Consider the following 22,035-nt stretch of genomic DNA (forward strand, 5'->3'; position numbering starts at 1 on the left):
AGGTCAAAAGTCCCATTGCAATTGAGTATTGACTATAATTGATTTTAGTATTTGGACAAGTATAATTGATTAGTGGACATTGTAATTTTGATAAGTTTATTTTCCAAGAAAATGCAATTTTTTTAGGAACTTTCGTCATTTGTAAAAAGTGTAATCACATCATTGTACGAAAAGCACAGAAATCACATCAAAGTATGTTAAAGAGAGGTTATGAGTCTATTCTTAATATTGTGTTGAAGGGGTATTAACAATTAAAGAAAGCTTGTCATGGGAGCATTTTAAGTAAAGGATTAAAAGAAAAAGTTAAGAGTAGATAAAAATTTCAGTCAATGCAAGTGAAATGAAAATGACTTCCCCAATCATCATCCTTAAGTACTATAGATATGACAAAAGAAATTAGACTTAATTGTAAAAATTATTATATTTTATATTTATTATTAAATTCAGCATTCAATACTAATATTATATTTTAATATTGATTATAATTTTAATTTTGATAAAATTATCAATTAAATTTATTGATAATTTTAATAATAAAAAAAAAAGACTAAATCAACTTCCTATTACTAAAATGTTATTGTTTAAGTACATAACATAATAAAACTCTAAAATTTTTTCAAAAAAAAAATAGTTTTATATACTTAAACAATAATGTTTTAGTAATACAATAATTTAAAAATTCTAATATTAATTGAACTCTTTTTTATTGCCTTATAAGTTCACATTACATCAATATCTTACAAATAATTTTACTGCATATTTTAGTATCAAAATACGGTGCTGAAATAATAAAAAATTAAAAACTATTAACAAGTTGAAATTACATCTTCTTTTGCAATTAAGTCAATAAATTATTATTTTAAATTATTATAATGTCCACTGAATGTGTAACACATCTCAATTTACTGTAATCTTTTTAAAATATTTATTAATCCTAAATTACTTGACCGATTGGTTTTGTGTATTACACCCGTACAGAAAAGTCATTCCAGAAGAAGTGACGAGGCCATGATTGGTTTAAGGCTTGTGTAAAAATAATTGTAATGATGATATTAGTAAGGGATAACAAAAAGAATTTCTTTTTCCTTTTTCCTTTTCTAATAGTCAGATAGATAGATGGTGATGCTGTCATATTAGCATGGGCGCCTTGTATTGAATTTACCTTCTTAATTTGATAAATTATGCATCATTTTTCAGTCCAACCAAAGGCATAATAATGTTCACACCATTATAATTGATATCCCTCTAATTCTATTGAAAGTGGTAACCTTTTTTTCTTTTTTCTTTCTTTCTTTCTTTTGCCTCTTGTTGCAAGTGGCAACCTAATTTTATTGAAAGTGCTCCTCATGCTTCATAAATTAGAATTCATCTTGATTAAAATCCTCTTGTTGGTAAGGCAGTTGTCATCATTTACAAGGTTAGACCCATTTCACACCAAGAGCAAGAACATGAAGCAAAGTGAAAAGTCTTTTATGAGCCAGTTTGTGGGGAAATGTCTGGAATTTTCTTTGTATTGTTTTTCTTAATTTTGTTTTCCTGTAGCAACAGCAGTAGTTTTCAATTTTCTGTACAATTGGGTTTTGGGTAGGTAAAACTCTTAGATTTTAGATTCCTATATGTATTTATATTCTCAACAATAATTAAAGGATTCTGGTAGACTATTGTGGCACATTGAACACTGGGATGACATTTGGTAAACGCTTGGTGGGGGCTTCAGATTTTAGAGTTCAATGGTCAAAGAAGATTGTGAAATTATGTCGATTTGGTCAAATTTAGAATTAGATACCCTAAAATTAAATATATGAGCATACTATTGACCCCATATATTTTTTGCGTAAATCTTTAAGAAAAAGAAAAATCAAAGTTGGAATCATTGAATTTCAAATTTGAGAGGTAACTTCGATAAATTCAAATAATTTTAATGTATTAATAGTTGAATGCTCATTGATAAGACAATAGCAATTATGAATTGAATTACTGTCAGTCCTTTTAAAAGAAAAAAATTAATTTGTTTTGATTAAATACTATTTTTATGAGGGGAACTTTATTTTTTAAAAGAAAACACTCGTTGGTTAAATATGAAATAATAAAATGCCTTAAGTAAAGTAAAATTTATAACATAACAGTTCTTAAATTAGAATTGAAATATTTTCTTTTTTCTGAAAATCATTTAGAATTGAAATGTTGATCTCAATTAATTAAGCTGTTTTTTTATGCGAAAGAAGACTTCTAAATTCAACTCCTAAATTAGCTTGAGATACAATTTTTTAAATTAATTCCTTATTTGGGCTATTGGAATTACAATTATTTTTAGTGTTAACTTAATTCTTATTATATATGAGATACTAATTTCTCTTAGTTTAACTATGAAATTATTATTTCCGATTCCAATTTCTTATGTAATCCAAACCAAAATGGTAATTTTGGCCCAATTGAAATTGCAAATTCCAATTCTACAATCTAAGCAAAGTATAAGTCTAGTTTAAAGTTTAAATTCAATTAAGATCAATTTTAATGGAAAAAGGGATAGGAAAAATTCGTTTTGATGATCATCAATTGCAATAAACACAAATGTCCGCACAACACTACTTTGAGAAAATTATAAACCGAATTTACTTTTCTCTGGAACAGAAAGAAAGAATAATGGCAAAGGAAAAGCAAAAAAAAAAAAAAAGAAAAAAAGACCTTGTCATAAACTTATTAATGGCACCAACTTTTCCTTTGGTAGAAAGAGTACAATTATTGCTGGTACCAACTGTATTCTAGCACCAGGGAAACAAATAGCACATAATTCAGCCGAAGCTTCAAATCGCCCCTTGTAAGGCCAACGAAACCAACAGCTATACATTAACCCAACATAGCTAGTTTATGATTTTTGCCCATCAAAAACCAGCAGCCATTTTTGGTTTTTCTCTTTGGGAATCATAGCTTTCTTTGTCAGTATTACGTATGTAAATTCAGCCTATTCTGCATGGCATTAATTTCTTTGTGTATACATACGTGACTTCGGCCAAACAAATCTTTGTACTTCTATAATGATTTATTAATTATTTGATTGACGATCGTATAAATTTCATTACACAGACAAAGACTGCTTAATTTTACAAAAAGGTTAAGAAAGAGAAGGATGAATTAATGTCACGGGTGGACAATGTTGAATTTTGTTGTCTTTCTTGTTTGGAAGATTTAATATATTAGCCTTTTCTCTTCCTTTCTTTATTTCTTTTTCTTTCATATGTATAACTTTCTCTTAACCCATGATCTTGTTTGCTTTCTAGACAAAAACATAATGGAACCTTCGTAGCTATTTGTTCTGCATGTTCCATCGATCTCTGCGTTTCACTTGGGGTCAATTTGAAACTTTCAAGAATTAGAAAAGTTTTTCTTTTTATTTTTTGATGCTTTTCATAGGTTGATTTATGGGGGTTAAATAGAAATTGATGCAATCACCTTTAAGAAGATTAATAGTCTTAATCTCTACTTGCTATCAGAAAATATTATATTCGGATCCATCTGTCAAATGTCAATCTGAACATCAAAATATAATGTTAAATGGCATTGAAAAAAAAAAAATTGAGAGAAAGAATTATTGAATCTAGATTAAGAAAGAAGCGGAGCATTAGAATGAGATTCTTTTGAAACTAGTAATTGCATGATATCAGACACACATAATTAGAAATTTAAACCACATGCTAGCTTTACTTATAGAATTCGCTTTTGTGTAGCATCAAAAGAAATTCCATAGTTCATTTCATCTTTACCAACTTTTTAAAGAACCTAATAAATAGTCAAAACCGGTGGCCATGGAGATGCTCTGATGCTACTTACAGCTTTACCCCATGTGACAGTATTACGGAGATGGATTTCAAAGTATAAGAGATTGTCAAAAGAGGATGAAAGTTAGGCAAGCTAAAAGAGGAGACTAATTAATAAAGAGATGAAATCTTTGATTTCAGGCATGCAAGAACAAAACAAAAGAAAGAGCTAACCATAACAATAATAAAGAAGAAAGAATGGAATAACTTTCTGCTTAAGCAAGTTATTAAATATTGCCTACTTCTCATTTTCTGAAACAGTATATTTTGCCAACTAGCTAGTTTCTTACTCTTTCAAAATATAATTATTCTAACGAATCTCATTTTATAAAAATATAAATATTTTTTAAAATTCTATAAAAATTAAAATTTTGAAGTCGTTAATAAATGACATGAACCAAAAAACACTATATTCTGCCATACTATTTAAAGGTCCAAAAAAAAGTTATGCCAATTTTATTTTATTTTTGTTTTTGATTCATTGTATAAAATTGTGCAAAATGACAAGTTCTCAGGCATAATTCCTGTTCAATTTTGAAATGGAGCAATTAAGACCCAACTAGAGCTAGCTAGCTCTTGCATTCCAGCTCAAATGAATTCTCAAGACAATGTAAAATATACCATCACTAACTAATTATGAATATCTTGTTGGATCTATGCTGTTACTTCATTCATATATATAATGAGCCTAGTTTCCAACCTCATAATTGAGAATACCTTCACAATAATCTTTATAAATGTATATATACCTATACAAATAATAGAAGAGACTTTACGTGAATTTCTAATTATTAATTCAATTAAGGGTCTCACATTCTAAACTCCGTTAGTATGAGCAACAAGTTTAACGTTTTAGTTGCAATTATTTTTGTCCTTTTTTTTTTCTTTTAAGAAATAGAAAAGGGCAAAAAGTAATAATTAAAATATAAGTTAGTCATTATTGGCTGAGTAGTCAAATTGTCAAAATTAGAGAGCTTTCACCAAGGCAGTGACATATGCATATTGTATACCACCACGCAAGCATGCACCAATAATGTCACGCAACTTCCGTACCTTCTGTTTTTCTACTTCCTTTCCTTTCTTTTTTGCCTTTTTCAAATTAGGCTTCGATTGTTTTCAAATTTATAATTTCATTAAAGACCCAATCGATATATAAATAAAATTCCAAATTCAATCAAATAATTTTAATTTTTTTTTTTCCTGTTATTAGTATTGCTACGATGCAATTTGTGTATAGGTCTTCAAACAAATATTGGATAATAAAAGCTACTCTGTCTAACTTTTTACTTTTATTTTGATTCCCACCCCTTTCTAGAAGCTCTGTATAAGGATCTTTGCAATAGAAGTTTAATTGTTAATTAAAGAATTCATTTAGCTTCAATTATTTTGAATTTTTGTTTCTTTATTACGTAGAATTTTTAGAATATCATTATCGGAAAATTTTAACTAGTAATCTTGTTGATCTCTCCATATTTTTTGAGTTGAAATTTCTGCACCTTTCCTCTCCTACCAAAGGTGCTTATTCCGAGTATATGGGTTTTAGATAAATCAATCGGAGGCTTGGCTTATCTTTTATGGCTGCTCCTGGCGGATGTTTCAAGGGAAATAGATCCAAATGCGAGACTCCTTTCAATCGGAGGAAGCTTAGACCTTGCGTATATTGCTTCTCAGGCAAGTTAGAGAATCCCTTTCGTTGGATTGGGCTTGTCCTGTTATTCAGTATTTCTGACTGAATTTAGTTAGTCTGATAAGGAGGTTCAGTGGAAAAGATAATACATTTTTAAATGTACCAGGAGTATATTAATTCTCAAAAATTGTTAAAAATAAAATAAGTTTCTCACAATGCATATTATCATCATGAAGTAAGGAGTCCTTTTAAAATATGGGGAAAAAATTCAGTCAATAAATTCTAATTGAGTTGAATTTATTTATTTATATTTATATTGTGCTATACCCTATTATTAGGTGAGCGAATAAATATGAATTGGTTCTAAAATTGAGAAATTTGTGGGATTGATTTTACTATTGGAAAGTGTAATAATAAGATTAAAAGTTGCTCATTTTAACTAGTAGACCAATACATCCAAAATAAACCAAGAATCTTTTAGTTAAACGGGCGGGTAGGCCTAAAGAAAAGGTACATGGAGCTGAGATGGCCACGTAACTAATTTTTGATTAAAAAGAAACAAATGATATGATCTCAAAACCACCACCAGGAGTCGGCTGATTCCTTCTTGGGTCGCAAAGGTTAGGAATTTAAGGAACTTTATACCAAATCTGATATCTTTTTATGTTTTTATTATATTTCCTTGCCTTTTTCACATTCATATTTCATGCCAGTTCCCCACGTGGGACTCTTTAGTCTAAATCTTTCTTTCAATTTCCATAACAGAATTTTCCAGAGCTCTTTTTTCTTTTTAGAAGAAAAGAAAAATAACTATTTACAGATACTCTTGTGTATATACTAGCAATACATTTTTTTTTTTTTTTGTGGGCTATAAATATTATTTTAAATTTTTTAATACCATTTGATATTTAAAATTTTATATTATGATATTGGGTAAAGACAATTAAAATTAAAATGATAAAGGGTCTAACTTTAAGAGTTGTGTGGCTCAACGTACGTGGATACAAAATCAAATATATTGACAAGGTATTAGGTCAAGATGCAGCTTTCGGTTTTACTTTTCTTTGCACTTTCTCTTCTTTTCTTTGAACGAACTTTCTTTCTGCCTTCAGAGCGAATGCAGACATAATTAATGATTCTGAGATGTTGAAACAATTTTCAACCCAAGTACAAGAACCTGTTTCTCTCTAGTTCAATTCAAAACTTTCGACTTCACACTTTTCTAATTGCTCTAAATCTATGTATGCTGTAGATTGATGCGTTCAATTCAAAATTATAAAGTTAGAACCGGTCATTTACTGACATTTTTATTCTTTTAATAATATTTTATTTTATTAATACAGAAAAAAGAAAAAATCAACTTATACGAGATGTAGAAGAATAAAGAATAATAGAGCAAAAAGAACATCAGTTGTGCATACAAATAAATAAACAAACAAATAAAGCCAATAACTAATCAATTAGCTTTATCTTAGTTGTAACTGAAAATGTCTGTCTATTGAATCCTTGGCTAATCTCTTACACTTCTCTGGAAAATTAAGAAAGTAACAAGGCTTCATAGAATGAAAGAAAGCTGCATTAAATCAAAATCATATGCTTGGAGGATATTAGGCAGTTTATCACCTCATTTACAACCGGATTTAATAAAAATAAAATAAATATTTATAATATCATTAACTAATATAACTTATTTTTATTGTATATATCTATGAATTACATGATAATCTATCTAAAAAATAAATATTAAAATAGATTTCAGTCTGCCAAGCTTGAAATATTTTATGTAGCTGCTTTTTTTTTTTTTTTTTTTAAATAAAACGTTTTCATTATGCTTGGGCTGATAATATCTCGCACTTTAACTGATGAAACCTTAAATTTTAACTACTTGGGAAGGCATCAAGAATCATATCTATATATAATCCATATTAATCCCAGATGCCAAAGCAGACATCTGTTGGTCAAAAGATGGTACGTATCTGTTATATATGCTCCAAAATCTTCTAGATGGTAAAATCAACTCAGTAACATTTAAAAAAAAAAAAAAAAGAATAAACAGTAATAATAATAATAACTTAAAAAGAAAAGAGGTATGGGAAAGATTACACATGTACAAAAGAAGATTCGATATATAGGCTAATGATTCAGCTACGTGGATCTCTCGTATTTTTACGAACCTCATTTAATACTTCCGAATGGAGAGCTTAAACTTTTAAAATTAAGATAATAAAATAAAGGAATGTTCTATACTAGGGCTAGAGTAGTCCTTTTTACAAACCAAATGTATAACACACTAAAGAAATCCAAAGAACAGCTAGCTGCTCCTCCCACCCAATGAAGTTAAGAATTAAGATTTGATTTGATGGCATATTCTTGTTTATGATAATTCTAAGACAATTTTATCAAGTTATAGAATGATCGCCAGGCATATTTTCTATTCTTCAGAAAAGCTAATAAGTTGCATAACATGAATAGTTTAAGGGTTTAATTTGTTTTGTAATAATTCAATATTTTGAGATTTTTTCGATGGCACAATTTAATTACTGCATTACATTTATATGCTTTCAAAAGTGACTCACTATAAAATTAAAAGATTTTTGCTAAAAGTGTTATTACTTTCTTTAATCTTTTATCAACTATTACTATATTTCAAATAAATAGTTCTACCATAAGATTATTTTTAACAACTGGGCGTTCTTGTTAATATCAATTCTATGTATTTTTGTAATTAAAATTGTCAATTGCAAAATGAATTTTGAATTATATTGTACTACATTGCGAAACTACAGCCTTGGAATTGTTAAATTCCTCAAGTACGACGTATTAATGTAAATTTTTCCTTTTGTTTTTTAACATGTGAAGAAGTAGTTCTGGAAAGCATATATATATATATATAGCATGAACAGTCCCTTGAGCCGAAACCAGTCACGCAGAATCCCCACAACCGACTCTTTTATTCTCTTCCTTTTCCCCTAGAGATGAATTGATGCCAATGATTAATCATGAACTAGAAATCAGGCATCAAATTGCAATGATTGATTCCCACATAGGACATTTATAGGGAGAGAGTGAAGTCGTGCATGATTCTCGCCAACAAAATAAATTAAAAAGAAAAAGTACTGAATGTCGGTTATGAAAGAATGAGAATGATTTGCAACTACTGGCTATATTTATGTATATATAAGGTTTTCTGATCTTCCATTTATCTATTCTTTCTGTAGCTTATGTCCTTTTATCCGTATCCATGGCTTCGATATGGAATCAAAGAATGAGAAAAATATCATTCCTTTTTATTTTTATCCTTGCTTAGATTTATATCCTTACCAATTGCAAGAAAAGAAAAGAAAATCTGGACCAACTTTTTTAGCTGAGTTGATAGAGAACCCACTATCATACGTACAGATACATTCAATCTAGATACATGTATGTCAAGCTAGTTTACTTTGTTCTTAGTGGTGTCGATTTGCTTATGGCTTATAAGTAAAACATGAAATCAGTTGAGTTTTATTTTTCCTTCAGTTGCTTCAGAAATCTTGTATGAAATAATGCTGTCGTGGCCCTAACACACATTCTCAACCATAATTATACAATTGAATTGTGCATTCCCAATAGTAATGAAATATCATTATTAATTCTTGAGTGAGTGCCCTTTGCATTAAGATTTAAAAGGAAAAGAAAAGGAAGACGACACCACGCAACACTCAACAAGCTGTCTTTATAATAATGTTTAGCTCTCCCAAAAACCCAGCTTTCTGTTCACTAAGAAAATCTTGACCCAAAATAGAAAGTTATGGTCTTCCCAACAACAGAAATCAAAAAATGGGTAAACGGAAAGAAGGAAAACCCAACAGAAATAACTGCCATTTGATGTCTTTTGGTTAAGAGGAAAAAGAAAAGAAAAAAAGGGGGCCCCCAATCAAAGGTAGGGAAGAAAAACCAGACGCTGCAAGAGATGGGACCCTATTCTTCTGTGCTTTTTCTTGATGGGACAAGTCATGTTGCCTTGGCAATGATTCACCAGAAGGGTCCACAAATCTCAGCATTAGTGCTTAACCCACTCAATCAAGCCCGCCACCATCTATCTCTCCCCCCCACTTAACACACTCCTCTATTATCAACTCATCAAGTTTCTAGTCCCCCACCACCACAAGCACCTTCCTCTTCTCTCTCTCTCTCTCTCTCTCTCTCTCTCTCTCTCTCTCTCCTTCTTTGCTTCTTTCCAAGATTTTTATTACATCCTTTTATTTGGTTTAATCTTTTCTTGAGTGGGTGCACTGGGGAACTTGTTAGATTCAAAAGTGGAATGGTGTGTGTGTCTGCTATTGTTTGCTTTAGATCAGCATCTACGATGTACCTCTACATTGACAAATTATAAAAGTTTTAAGATTTTTAATTTAAACCCCAACAGAAGGAAAAGTTCACCACTAATAGTAACTATTATCAAATATCAGTCTTTTATTTCAATTTTTAACATAATAAAATTAGTATCATTAGTGTTCAAATAAAAAAAAATAACTCAAAAAATAAAATAAAAACTGATATAAAAATTTATATGCAATAGTATATGTCTAAGAGATAATAATAAAATTTTAATGTCAAAAAACCCTTATTATATTCAAAGAAAAAAAATCTTAAAAATAGTTATGTATGTAAAAGAAGAGGTACTATATAATAACATCCACCTTCTCACAGGTACTATATAATAACATCCACCTTCTCACTTAAACATATTACGAACAAATCATAAGTAACTTAATTCTCAATATAACTTTCCATTTTTAAATCGAGTTAATACTTTATATTATAATATTTAAGATCAAAACTCATATGATTTTTTTTTTTTACTTCAAAAATTAAAAGATAAAAGAATAAAAGCTCATTAATTACCTCCACTTTTATAGATGATACGAACTCTTTTGGTTCACTCATTTTCCAAAGAATTTTCTTGGCGAATTAGTTTCTATTGGAAGGATTGATATAAAAACAAAAAGTGGATTAGAAGATTCACACAATCTTCATGATTCCATATTCTCTATAAAAACCCTAAGAACTGACTGTGGTACCCATAGGGGAATCCCACACCTCACTTTCCATTCGATACTCTCAAGTAATAGATTGGATGCAAAGTAGATTGTCATGGCGGTCTAGATTGAGATAGTTTCATCTTTAATCATGGCTCTAAGTACTAGAACCCTCTATTTTATGTGAAATCATCTATCGTGGGTTTTTTCCTCTTGTTTTTTCTGTACTTTCATATTAGAGAAAGATCAATTAGTTTAATTTTGTTCTGAGAATTGAATGAATGGGAACATACTTAGGACATAATAATTGCCAAATTCTTATGTTATCTAATGCAGTTAGGCAAAATTAAATCATTGATTCCACTGATCATTTGTCAGTATCTCAAAAAGGTTACTTTAATTTCTATTTTCTTTGTTTCTTCTTTTTCTTTCAAAAGAAAATAAAATAAAATAAAAAAATCATTCTAGTGCCTCTGCCACCAACTAGCTAGATGGTCCAAACTGGAATTGATTGTCTTGAAGTATTATCTAGGCACGTAACCTCCTGCAACATGAACTCCTTCTGATCGTACGTTTTTCTTTTATCATGAGATATCTTTTTTCCTTAAAAGAAAGGAAAAAAAGAAAAATAAACAGTCATCTATATCATCATTAATAACGACATATAGACGTGTAATCTCCTAAGCACATTGCATATTATAATTTTCCAATGTCGATGTTGTTTTAAATTAGGATTGGAATGTATCCTTTTATTTGTCTATTCCTGCTATAACTTCAAATTTTTGCCCTTTTTATCCTATTGCCCTTATAACTATGCCAATCACATTAGAACAAATAAATCTTGAACCACACAATTTTTCAATTAAGCAAAGTAGCTTTATTTTATTAATTTAATCTCATACTCTACTCGAGCTGAAATAGAAATAAAAATTTCAGCTGATTCCGAATCAAATTTCATTATTTTTTTTACAAAAGCAGTTACTTTTACTCTTTTTATAAAGAAAATTTAAATTTGAAATGCCTGAATTAGTACTTATTTACTGCTTTTTAAACAATTGTTAATTTTCAATTCATGGTTTCTAAAGAGAAGGAATACGATTGAGAATACAAAAGAAACCAAATAATTTATTTTAGGAAAGAATATTATCAAATGGTGTTCACTGTTATACTTTATCAATATAGTATCTAATTATATCTAGATAAACATATGATCTATTATTATTATTATGATAAACAATAGTGGGGTTTTCTTAAAGCCAAAAATGTTTAAAATTAATTGATTTACATATCAAGCAATAAAGTAGAGTGAGATACATGGGAAAGGGCAGAAGGACCCTTTGAGAGCATGAAAGTTCCACAACTTTTTCCAACAAAATGAGCTTTGTCTGGCTTGTCTTTTTAAGAGATGTTTTTGTTTTGTTAAATGTTTTTCCTTCCTTTCTTGCATATATTTTGCCTCTTTATCCCAGTATAACACAGACAGAAATGATTGATATCATATCTTAAGAAAAATAGGTAGTAATAACGGACCATTAATTTGTCTTGTAAGATTATAGTAATTATTTAATTCATGATATTCATTTCTCTTTCTTTTGTAAAAAAACTTGAAGAGTGGTAAGAGTTGAGTACATCATAGATATTATCCCTTCTTTTTAAATTATACAACTAAAATTAATGGAAATGTTTGATTTGTTCTTGGAACCCTAGTCTGGAATAACATCATAAGCAGCAATTCATATTTCGACTTTTAAACAGTAGAATAATGCAAGAACTCTGGTGGCGTGAGGACAAGTCAATATCACAGCAAGACACAACTGTAGAAATGTGAAAAAAGAAAGGCCAATTTCACAATCATCTTCGGATTGAACACTTTGAAATATTCGTCTCAAGTCCAACTGAAGTAAGGAAAAGGAAATTTGTGCGAGTTCATAAAGCACAAAATTTATAAATAAAATAAAAATAAAATGATTTGATTTGATTGATATACTATGCCAATGATTTGATTGGATATTTGTGCGCCCATGCGGTGATATATGATCATGATGAGACTGCTGGTGGCGGTAACAGAAAACAAATTATTAACTTTAAAAATTTAAAGAAAAAAAAGACATAAACAAAAGATAGACAAAAGTTGAAATGTGACTTCCAATTTGAAGCCTCTTATCAAATTTGGATTTCACGTGTCTTAAATGGCAAAAACAAAAGGAACCTTCTTTCGTGGAAAATTTCATGTTTTTCATTTTAGGATTAATTCCAGCTGTAAAACTACCTTTTCCTTTTCCTTCCAAGTGTATGGTTGTGGAGTATTTCCACACCAATGAAGCTTTGCAAGATCCTCTTCCTCCTAATACCACATCAGTACTATATTTTTCTAAATCAAAATTTGATCTTCTTTTTCTTAATTCCTTACAATTATGTCCGTTGGGAGCATTTTCCTCTCTAAATTATTCTTTATGCAATAGTATGGAAGTATCATTAGAAAGAATCATGCAAATTTCTCAATTTTCTAAAACTCTTGCACTCTCTCTTTATTGTTTTCAACAGAATAATTCCATCCTTTTGAATGGGTTCTTATGAAGTTTCCTAGTTCCCTCAGCTGGACCAGATAACCAATAATAGTTCCTTCTTTTTTTGGCTGGCATTGCAACTTAAAGGTCCTGAATTAAAGAGACAATAAAAAGACTCGACCCATTTTATATATAATTCCTTTTTCAATGTCACGGAAGGGGTTTCTTTATAAAATAGAGAATATTATTACATGCAAAGAAATTTCCCATAAAATGTTTGGCCACCAAATTAGATCCTGATGTTTCAATTTTTTTGTATACTCTAAGACTATAATCATAATTTGTTATACATGAAATATGGTACTTTTTAGAAAAAATAAAGAGAAACTGCCATTAGGAATTGACTTGCAAACAGATAGGTCGATGTCGGCTATCATATGTTTGAGCTCGTTTGGTATCTCAAGTCATGACTCCATATAAATATTCATCTAATTGATTCAGGCTTTTAGGCCCAAATCCTCTATTAAAGCCCGGATACTATTCTTTATAGCAGAGCTTGACCCGACAGATATTGGGCCCTCTGCAGGCAGGTGTTTCTTCTTCTCTTTTTCTATTAGATGGCCTTCCTGGTCATTGTGAGTTGCCATTTATGTGCAAATAGACCAATCTGTTATTTAAACTTGCTTGTCCATGGGTTTCGCCCTGGACCTCTTCACGGGCTTCATACCTTGCCTATTCTATCTAAAGGAAACTCAGGTTTGGACATAATTTTTCCTTTAGGCCCGTCTTTGGTAAATTCAATAAAAAATTTGTTTAGATTTTAGTGGATTTATTAATTTTTATTGATTAAAAATGTTGTCTTTTAAAGACTCATCCCAACTTAAAACAAAAAAATTACATGTGAAATTTATTTATATATTCTAGTTAAGGTAAATTTGGTTAAAATATGAATCTTAAATTAACAAAAACAGCCAAAATCAGCATAAATTAGGAAACTCCAAGTACCATCAAGTCTAATTTTGTGTTTCTTTTAAATATGTTTTTATTATTTAGTTTTTATAATGATTTTATATTGTAATTAAATTTAATTTATTTCTCAAATATCATATACAAATGTTGTAGAGTTTTAAAATTCGTGGGATAAACGAGTTGTGTTTGAAGTATATTAATATATATATAAATGTAAATATAAGAGCAAGTAAATTCACTAGAAGCTTGTATTTAATTATTGTAAGATGTGTTTATAATATGAAATTAAATAAAGTGTCATTGTATTATTTTAAACATAAAATTAATTGATAAATTACTTTTTATTTATATGTAAATGTACATAAATTACCAAAAATGATTGATTTGTATTTTTGAAAATAAGAATTATAGTATCAAATTAATTCTAAATTTGAGTAAAAAAAATAAAGATCAAATATTTTGTTAAATCTTGTCAAGAATGATACAAAACAATGTTTTTATTTCTATTTTAATTTTAATATTACTTTTATAAAAATGATAATTGTATAACTAATTATTATTTTATGATATTATAAAGTAAATATTTTGGCGAGTTTTATATAATGAAGAGCTTTAAAAATACAGTAAAAACAGCGAGTTTGAGAATTACCATCTAATAAAACACAAAAGAAAGGAGAGAGATATTTTATCTGAGCAGCGTAATTACCGCGGGAAGAGAGGCCATTCTTCTCCGGCGACGCATCTAATTGGCAGGAAACAAATTATAATAAAACAAAAAGCAAAAAAGAAGGAAGTCAGCTAATTAAAAAGAAAACGAAAATAAAATCTTAAACGCCTCGTTGAAACAAGGAACAGAGAAAAAAAAAGAATACCACAGATCGATTTCTCGGTTTATTTCTTTCAAATTCAACGAGGCGTCTAAGATATTAAATCGAATTAGATACTATAGTTTTCCAATTAATTTATTCATGTATTGACAATAACGTCGGTTTGATCGATCGATTTTGTTTTCTTAACAAAAAAAAGAGAGTGACGAAATGGAAGGGATAATGAATAAGTTAAGAAATTTAGACGCATATCCAAAAATCAATGAAGATTTCTATAGCCGTACGCTCTCCGGTGGCGTTATCACTCTCGCCTCCTCTATTCTTATGCTTCTCCTTTTCATTTCTGAGCTCCGTACGTTCTTTTCATTAACCTTTCTCTAGGGTTTTTGTTTTATTTTTTTTTTTACTCTGTTGTTTTTGTTGTTATGGTAAAATTAAACTCTATTTGTTTTCATTGTTATTTTGTGTATTTTGCTCTTAATTGGATCTGAATACGTGTTCCTTCAAATTGATATCACAGTTTAAAATCTTTGAGCTCCAGTTCTTTTGCTTCTGAAGTTTTACTTCTTCCATTTTAGTTTAGACATTATTATTTTTGGAATCAAGTTTTTATATGCATTACTTATGAGGAACAGAAAAAAGGGAATTTATTTTCTTGATCTTAACTTTGATAACAATATAAATTTATTTTTTTCTGGTTTGCAGGATTATATATACATGCTGTAACTGAAACAAAGCTTGCAGTGGATACTTCGAGAGGGGAAACTTTACGCATCAATGTAATGCCTTACTTTTACCAAAAAAATAAAAATAAAATTACATGTATCAGTTAGCTTATAAGTTTACTGTTATAACCTTCATTTAGACTTTTAGGGTTTTGCATCAGATTTCCTACATAATTTGTTACATTTATCATTATTAAGATCATGAAGTTTGCAACTTTCTCTTATCGGCACAATTATGATACTCTTGAGAGCGTCAGTTTTATAATTCTATAATGCTGTATGATGGGCTTCTATGTAATAGATATGTCTTCATTTGATGTCTGAAAGTGCAGTTTGACGTCACTTTTCCAGCCCTTCCATGTTCTATTCTCAGCCTTGATGCTATGGATATTAGTGGAGAGCAACATCTTGATGTGGTATGTTTAACAGGACATATTAATCTCTCTTACCGGATTGTATAAAGTTATTAATTAGGCATTTCTCTCACTTGTCCTAGTTTTTATATAATTTCCAAGAGCTGTTTCTGAGATGTCTTGTAACCCCTACAGAAACACGATATCATCAAGAAAAGACTGGATTCTCATGGCAATGTAATAGAAGCACGCCAAGATGGTATTGGTGCTCCCAAGGTTGGTAAATAAAATATTGCATGTTGGAATAAGATTGCTTATTCATATATCGAATTAAGTTCCTGGTTGCATTTTACCTTCAAATGTTTTATTGATGCTTATGGTGGCGTGGATAGCATGCCCTCAATGATTGACTCATTTTTATTGCTAGAGTTTTAACTTGTCTTTAGATGGTTGTTAAGAGTTAGAGAGAATCAAGCCTCCTCAAGGCTTGAGTCTTGTCTACTCGACCATAACATGAGGGTATATCCACTGATGTGAGAAGCACGTTGAAGTTGCAGGAGATATGAAATCGAGGTGTACCTTTGCTGACAGGAGAAGTAGAGAATTACAAATAGGATTAAGTAGCTGTCTTCTAAAACTTGTAGCCTAAACTGGAGAAGCTGATCCCCACTAGTTTGCTATTTAAGTTTGGTTGAGTTTCAATCGAGTGCGTTAGACTAAATGAGAGAATAATAATTTCACATAGAAAAACCAATTGTGTTTAGCCGTGTTAATACATCATTTTACCAAATGGAAGTTTAGAGCCGGTTCTATGACAAGTGTTTAATTGTAATTAATTAGTCTAATGTTTTCTCAAGACCAGTCTAGTTGATTCTATGCTAGATTAAAAGAAATAACTGATTGGTTTCACTAGTAGGTGTCAAAATACAGCTGGTTTAATCAATTTTCTGCTCCATGCATCATCTTCATATTTATTTTGATTTTGGGTGCTGCAGATGTAAAGTTACTATTTAAAATTTAGCAAGTCTTTCTTTTGTAAGGAGCATCTCTATTTAAGATCTTCAGGCAATGTTTGTGACTTCACTCCTTTTTACTGATTACAAGATTTCTTGTCTATTCTTTCTTTGCTGGGACTATTATGCTTGATCTATTTTAGCATACTGATTTGAAGAAATGCATCTATTCTTTTCTTTTCTTTCTTTCCCTATGTGGCTCATTGCTGTTTCTACATGGTGCAGATTGAAAACCCTTTGCAGAGACATGGTGGCAGGCTTGAGCATAATGAGACATATTGTGGCTCCTGTTATGGTGCTGAAGCAGTAAGCTTATCTGTCTGATTGCTATTAAAAGAAATGTTCAGTGCAATTTTGAAGTGCTACACTGTATACTTGTCAACCAATCCACTTAGCATTCTAAAAGCTTTTTAGGAAAAGAAAATCATCAATCTTTTTTAATTGCAATTTATCATTCTAGCTTTCAGGAACCTTCATGGAATGTCTTAATTATTCTTCCTACCGTCATAGATATCATATGAAATGATACTCTTTATATTGTCTATGGTTTCTTTGTAATATTTCCTTGTATATTGCAGTCAGATGAGGATTGTTGTAATTCCTGTGAGGATGTCCGGGAAGCATATCGGAAGAAAGGTTGGGCGTTGTCAAATCCAGATTTGATTGACCAGGTCTGTTAGCATGTCATTTAAATTTTTTTCCTGGAGCTAAGCAACGTGTAGATATATTTTGGTGCATAAATTCTGGATTATGGGAGAACATGAGCAGATGAATGTGATAAATATCAAATTTTGTGCCAATTCTCTGAGTGTTCAATTTCATTAGAGATTGATAACATGGTGGTAATATCTTCCCCTTCCCCACCTGTGCCAGTCTTGCTCATAATGATATATTCATAGTTAATAAAGGCGCAAGCGCATCAGTGCCAGGGTGTCCTGGAGCCTGGGCACAAGGTGCATGTAAGCACCCAAGTGAGCCTAAAAAAAAGACTTCTATGAAACAACTATATTCTTAAAACATCTTGCACAAAACAACTACTCATCATCATTAATAAGCTCAATATAATCATCTTCTTCATCAAATTCTTCATTGTCACTTTTTATTTTCTCTTCTCATCTTCAAAACATCTCCAAGCAATGAGCTGAAAAATTTAAAGGAAAGAAATGTATTAAAAGTCTAGAACTATTACCATAATAGATGATTGTGAATTATGATATACAAACCGTGTATGATGCAAATAAGAAACAAAAAGACAAGTACAACATCTAATTATGCAAAAAAAAAAAAAAAAGACAGGACAATAATAGCAAAAGAAAACTATCATGAACAGCACAACTATAAGCATGCATATCATGTTCACATAGTAGAAAAAGGAAAAGAAAAAAATCACTGGCTAAAAAACTTACAGCATAGCAGCTGTAATAGAGATGAAGAGTAGAAGAATGAGGTATAGAAAGGGAGAAAAAAGTGGAGAGGAGAAAAAATATATATATATTAGAATGCCATAAGATCAGAATGAGAGATGAAGAGAAAAATAGAAAGAGAAAGAAAGTGAGAGATGGACTTTGTTATGCTGTGCCGTTTTGGAGAGGAAGAGACTCAAGACAGCTGTTTTTTTTTCTCTCTTTGGAGAGGCAAAGAGGGCTGCTGTTGGAAACCCATGTTTCTTCCCTTCTTTTGGCTTGTAGAAAGTGATTCTCGAATCTTTTTGCTGTCTCTCTGTTTCTTGAAGTGATCAGGTGTGGATGGACTTATGGTACATCTTATTGTTATTTAGCATCAATAGTCCAATTTAATTCAGAAGACAAAAACAAGTATCTGAGTCAAATATTTGCAAGGTACACGTTTTTTTGCACCTCACCAATGCACTAAGGCACACGCCTTACTAAAGTTGCCGCGTGAAACGGTTTGAGGCACAGAGGCTTGAACCCCATGCACCTTGCACCCGATGTACGCCATTAACAACTGTGGATATAATCATCTTATTTTGAAGAACATTAAAAAAGCATAAATGTATGTGAAGTGGAAATTTTTAAGTAAATTAATGCAGGATTTTTACCATCTCAAGTGAATGTAGTTGTGAGGATTTCTCTTTTATTCCTCTACTTGGCTGTTGGAACTTGGAGGGTTAGAAATTAGGATATATCATTGTTCTATTCGATAGGAACCAATTATCTCAGGGAACAGGTAAGGGTTTCCCCTTTCCATCATAGTGGAGAACATTTGGTAAGTAGAGATATTAATAATGGATTGCCTTCTCTGAATTGTAATAGGTAACATATCCAGCATAAAATGCATCTTGGTATGTTTAAGTTGACTGCTTGGAGCTGGCATTCAGCATAGGATGCATCCCATTCTTGATCACCTATCCAGAATAGGTCGAAAAAGGGTTTCCACTTTCCATCTATGTAGCAACAAGGCTTACCCTCCACTGGTATCCTGACATAGTATTTTTACATATAGATCATTCTTTGAGATCTTTTGTGTTCTTATGTATAGATCATTCTTTGAGATTTTTGCCATATATAAGTGAATAAATCAGATCGTCTCATTTTTTTTTCATGTTATGATAAGTTTGATTTATTCTTATCCTGATTTTCTGTTTCTATTTCACAAATGATGTTCAGTGCAAGAGAGAAGGTTTCCTACAGAGGATTAAAGATGAAGAAGGTGAAGGGTGCAACATTTATGGATTCTTGGAAGTTAATAAGGTGGCTGGTAATTTTCACTTCGCACCTGGAAAGAGTTTTCAACAATCAAATGTTCATGTGCATGATCTACTGGCATTCCAAAAGGATAGTTTTAATGTAAGAGATGTTCTATTTTTTTGGCCTTCCGGGAGATTAAGCATCTTTATTTGATAATTGCTCCTTCAAAGAAACAAATTATCATGCTTAATTTCAAAAGCCATTCAAGAATTTGTAAAATGTGGTGCAGATAAGTCACAAGATTAATCGGCTAGCTTTTGGGGATTATTTTCCTGGTGTTGTGAACCCTCTTGATGGGTAATTGTCTGTTCTTGCTTCATGTTTTCATTTACATATTTATTGTGCTTGAAGCTTGAAATGATTTTCTCCTTAACCCATATCACATTTTATGTTTAAAATTCTTTTAACTCTCAGTGTGCACTGGACACAAGAAACTCCAAGTGGGATGTACCAGTATTTTATCAAGGTTATTGTCCTAGACAAGTGCATCAGCTGTTACTTTTTATCAGTTCTCCTTTTAATATAAAGAAGTATTAAGGAACTCTAATTTTTTTTTCCATGGGATTTCACTGAATTGGATCTTTAATTTTACAGGTTGTACCTACTGTTTACACAGATGTTAGCGGATACACGATTCAGTCGAACCAGGTTTGGAGCAATTCATAAATTTTAGTTTGACATTCTTTTATATGTTACTGAACCTAAAGTGATCTCAGCAACTTTCTTTTCCAGTTTTCAGTGACTGAACATTTTAGGAGTGCAGAAGCAGGTCGCCTTCAATCCCTCCCAGGAGTATTCTTCTTTTATGATCTTTCTCCCATTAAGGTGGGTTTCTGTCACAATTTTAGCATCTAAGCAAGTTCAAAGTTTTAGAGCATCGAGGCTTGGTTACTGTTGAAGCTTTCCAGTCATCTGTCTGATTTTTCTGTATCTGCTTTGTACTGTGCAGGTGACTTTCACAGAGGAGCACGTGTCATTCTTGCACTTCCTAACGAATGTGTGCGCTATAGTTGGAGGTAAAAAACCTCCCAATTCCCATGAACGTAAATTTTTTTCATAATATGTATTTATAGGATGTCAATTATGTGTAATATTATTTGCTTTTCATAGGTGTTTTCACTGTTTCGGGAATACTGGATTCGTTTATATATCATGGTCAAAAGGCAATCAAGAAGAAGATGGAAATTGGTAAATTTAGTTGATGGCGTTCTAATTGGCCTGGGTTGCTGCTGTATCTGGTTGGTTAGACAGTTAGTAGCTTCTCAAATAGAAATGAATTGGGCTGGACAAAGTCTATTTTGGATTGGATAGGGGGGAGCTTCTTTGGATCACAACTAAGAATTTGTCGTGAATCGTGATGTATGATACAATGAATTAGAGTTATTTGGTAGTTCATTTTATACATGCAATGAAATATGCCTCTCAGCTCATTTTTTTCCAGGTTAATGTAATGAAACTGTTGATATATAATGGTGTGTGTGAAAGGGGCTTTTTCATTGTTCTCTTAGCTGATAACTCGTAGGAATGCGTAGAGAGAATGAAGAAACAATCGCGCCTAAATTATAGTTCATATGTTTGCCGATTTGGACAAATAGAGGCTCCCTCATGTATTCCTTCTATTGTTAACAATTTAGTTTGCAATGATATAAGAAACAACCCCAAGCTATAACAATCTCCATTGGGAGAATGGATGTTTGTCTATTGGTGCACCAGTGGAAATGGATATGGAAATAATTGCTTGGGCTTTGAGGTCAGAGTTGGAAAGTGCGTGGGCATAGGCTTAGATTGTGAATTTTCCATTGAGGACAGGACGACGAGGTGGATGGTTTTTGTCTTTCTAGAATTTTATCTACTCTAATACATGTTCCACTATCTTTTTTTATGTACTTTTCTCTTATTACAATCATTGTATTTTATTACTTCTTTATACATATATATATATATATATATATATATATATATATATATATATATATATTGGATATTTTTGTTTGTAGAAGTCCTTTAAGGGTTAAAGATTATTTAGAGCCCCCACTTGGATTATCATGATATATATGGTCCATGCATTTTGCTGCAGCCTTATTTCTATTTTATTTATTCAGTTTCGTTTTTATATTTTTATTTATATATTACTTGATAAAATTATACTTTAAATATCAATTAAATCCATATTAATTGCTTTACATATTATGAAATTTGTTATTAAACAGTTATATAAATCAGCTATGACTGAATGGGTATTCTTTTAGAAAGTTAAGAGGGAATATAATCAAGTTGGTCATTGGGTATATAAAAATGACTGTTTTAGCCAACCCTAATTGGTATTTGGATCCCACCCCCCACTTGAGCTTTGTAATATGTATGTACAAGACCGTTTCTCCTTTGTTTCAATGCTGAAGCGAAGAGATCTTAGTCGCTTACTCTTTAAAATTTAGCCCATTATTATGTTCTAAGTCCGTCGGTAGGAACAGAC

General features: G+C 30.8%; 1 protein-coding gene across 1 annotated transcript; it reads left to right on the top strand.

The window, feature by feature from the left end:
• The first annotated feature begins 14,631 nt into the window (after positions 1-14,631).
• On the top strand, positions 14,632-21,002 carry LOC8263047 (endoplasmic reticulum-Golgi intermediate compartment protein 3). The gene is made up of 13 exons (XM_002513850.4): positions 14,632-15,115; positions 15,469-15,542; positions 15,821-15,904; positions 16,037-16,117; positions 17,080-17,160; positions 17,433-17,525; positions 19,482-19,661; positions 19,792-19,859; positions 19,977-20,028; positions 20,157-20,210; positions 20,295-20,387; positions 20,512-20,578; positions 20,673-21,002. Exons 1-13 carry the CDS (start codon positions 14,974-14,976, stop codon positions 20,762-20,764), a joined length of 1,161 nt encoding a protein of 386 aa, XP_002513896.1. The 5' UTR covers positions 14,632-14,973; the 3' UTR covers positions 20,765-21,002.
• The last annotated feature ends 1,033 nt before the right edge of the window (positions 21,003-22,035 follow it).

This window comes from Ricinus communis, chromosome 2 (genome assembly GCF_019578655.1).
Source record: "Ricinus communis isolate WT05 ecotype wild-type chromosome 2, ASM1957865v1, whole genome shotgun sequence".
Taxonomy (NCBI): Eukaryota; Viridiplantae; Streptophyta; class Magnoliopsida; order Malpighiales; family Euphorbiaceae; genus Ricinus; species Ricinus communis.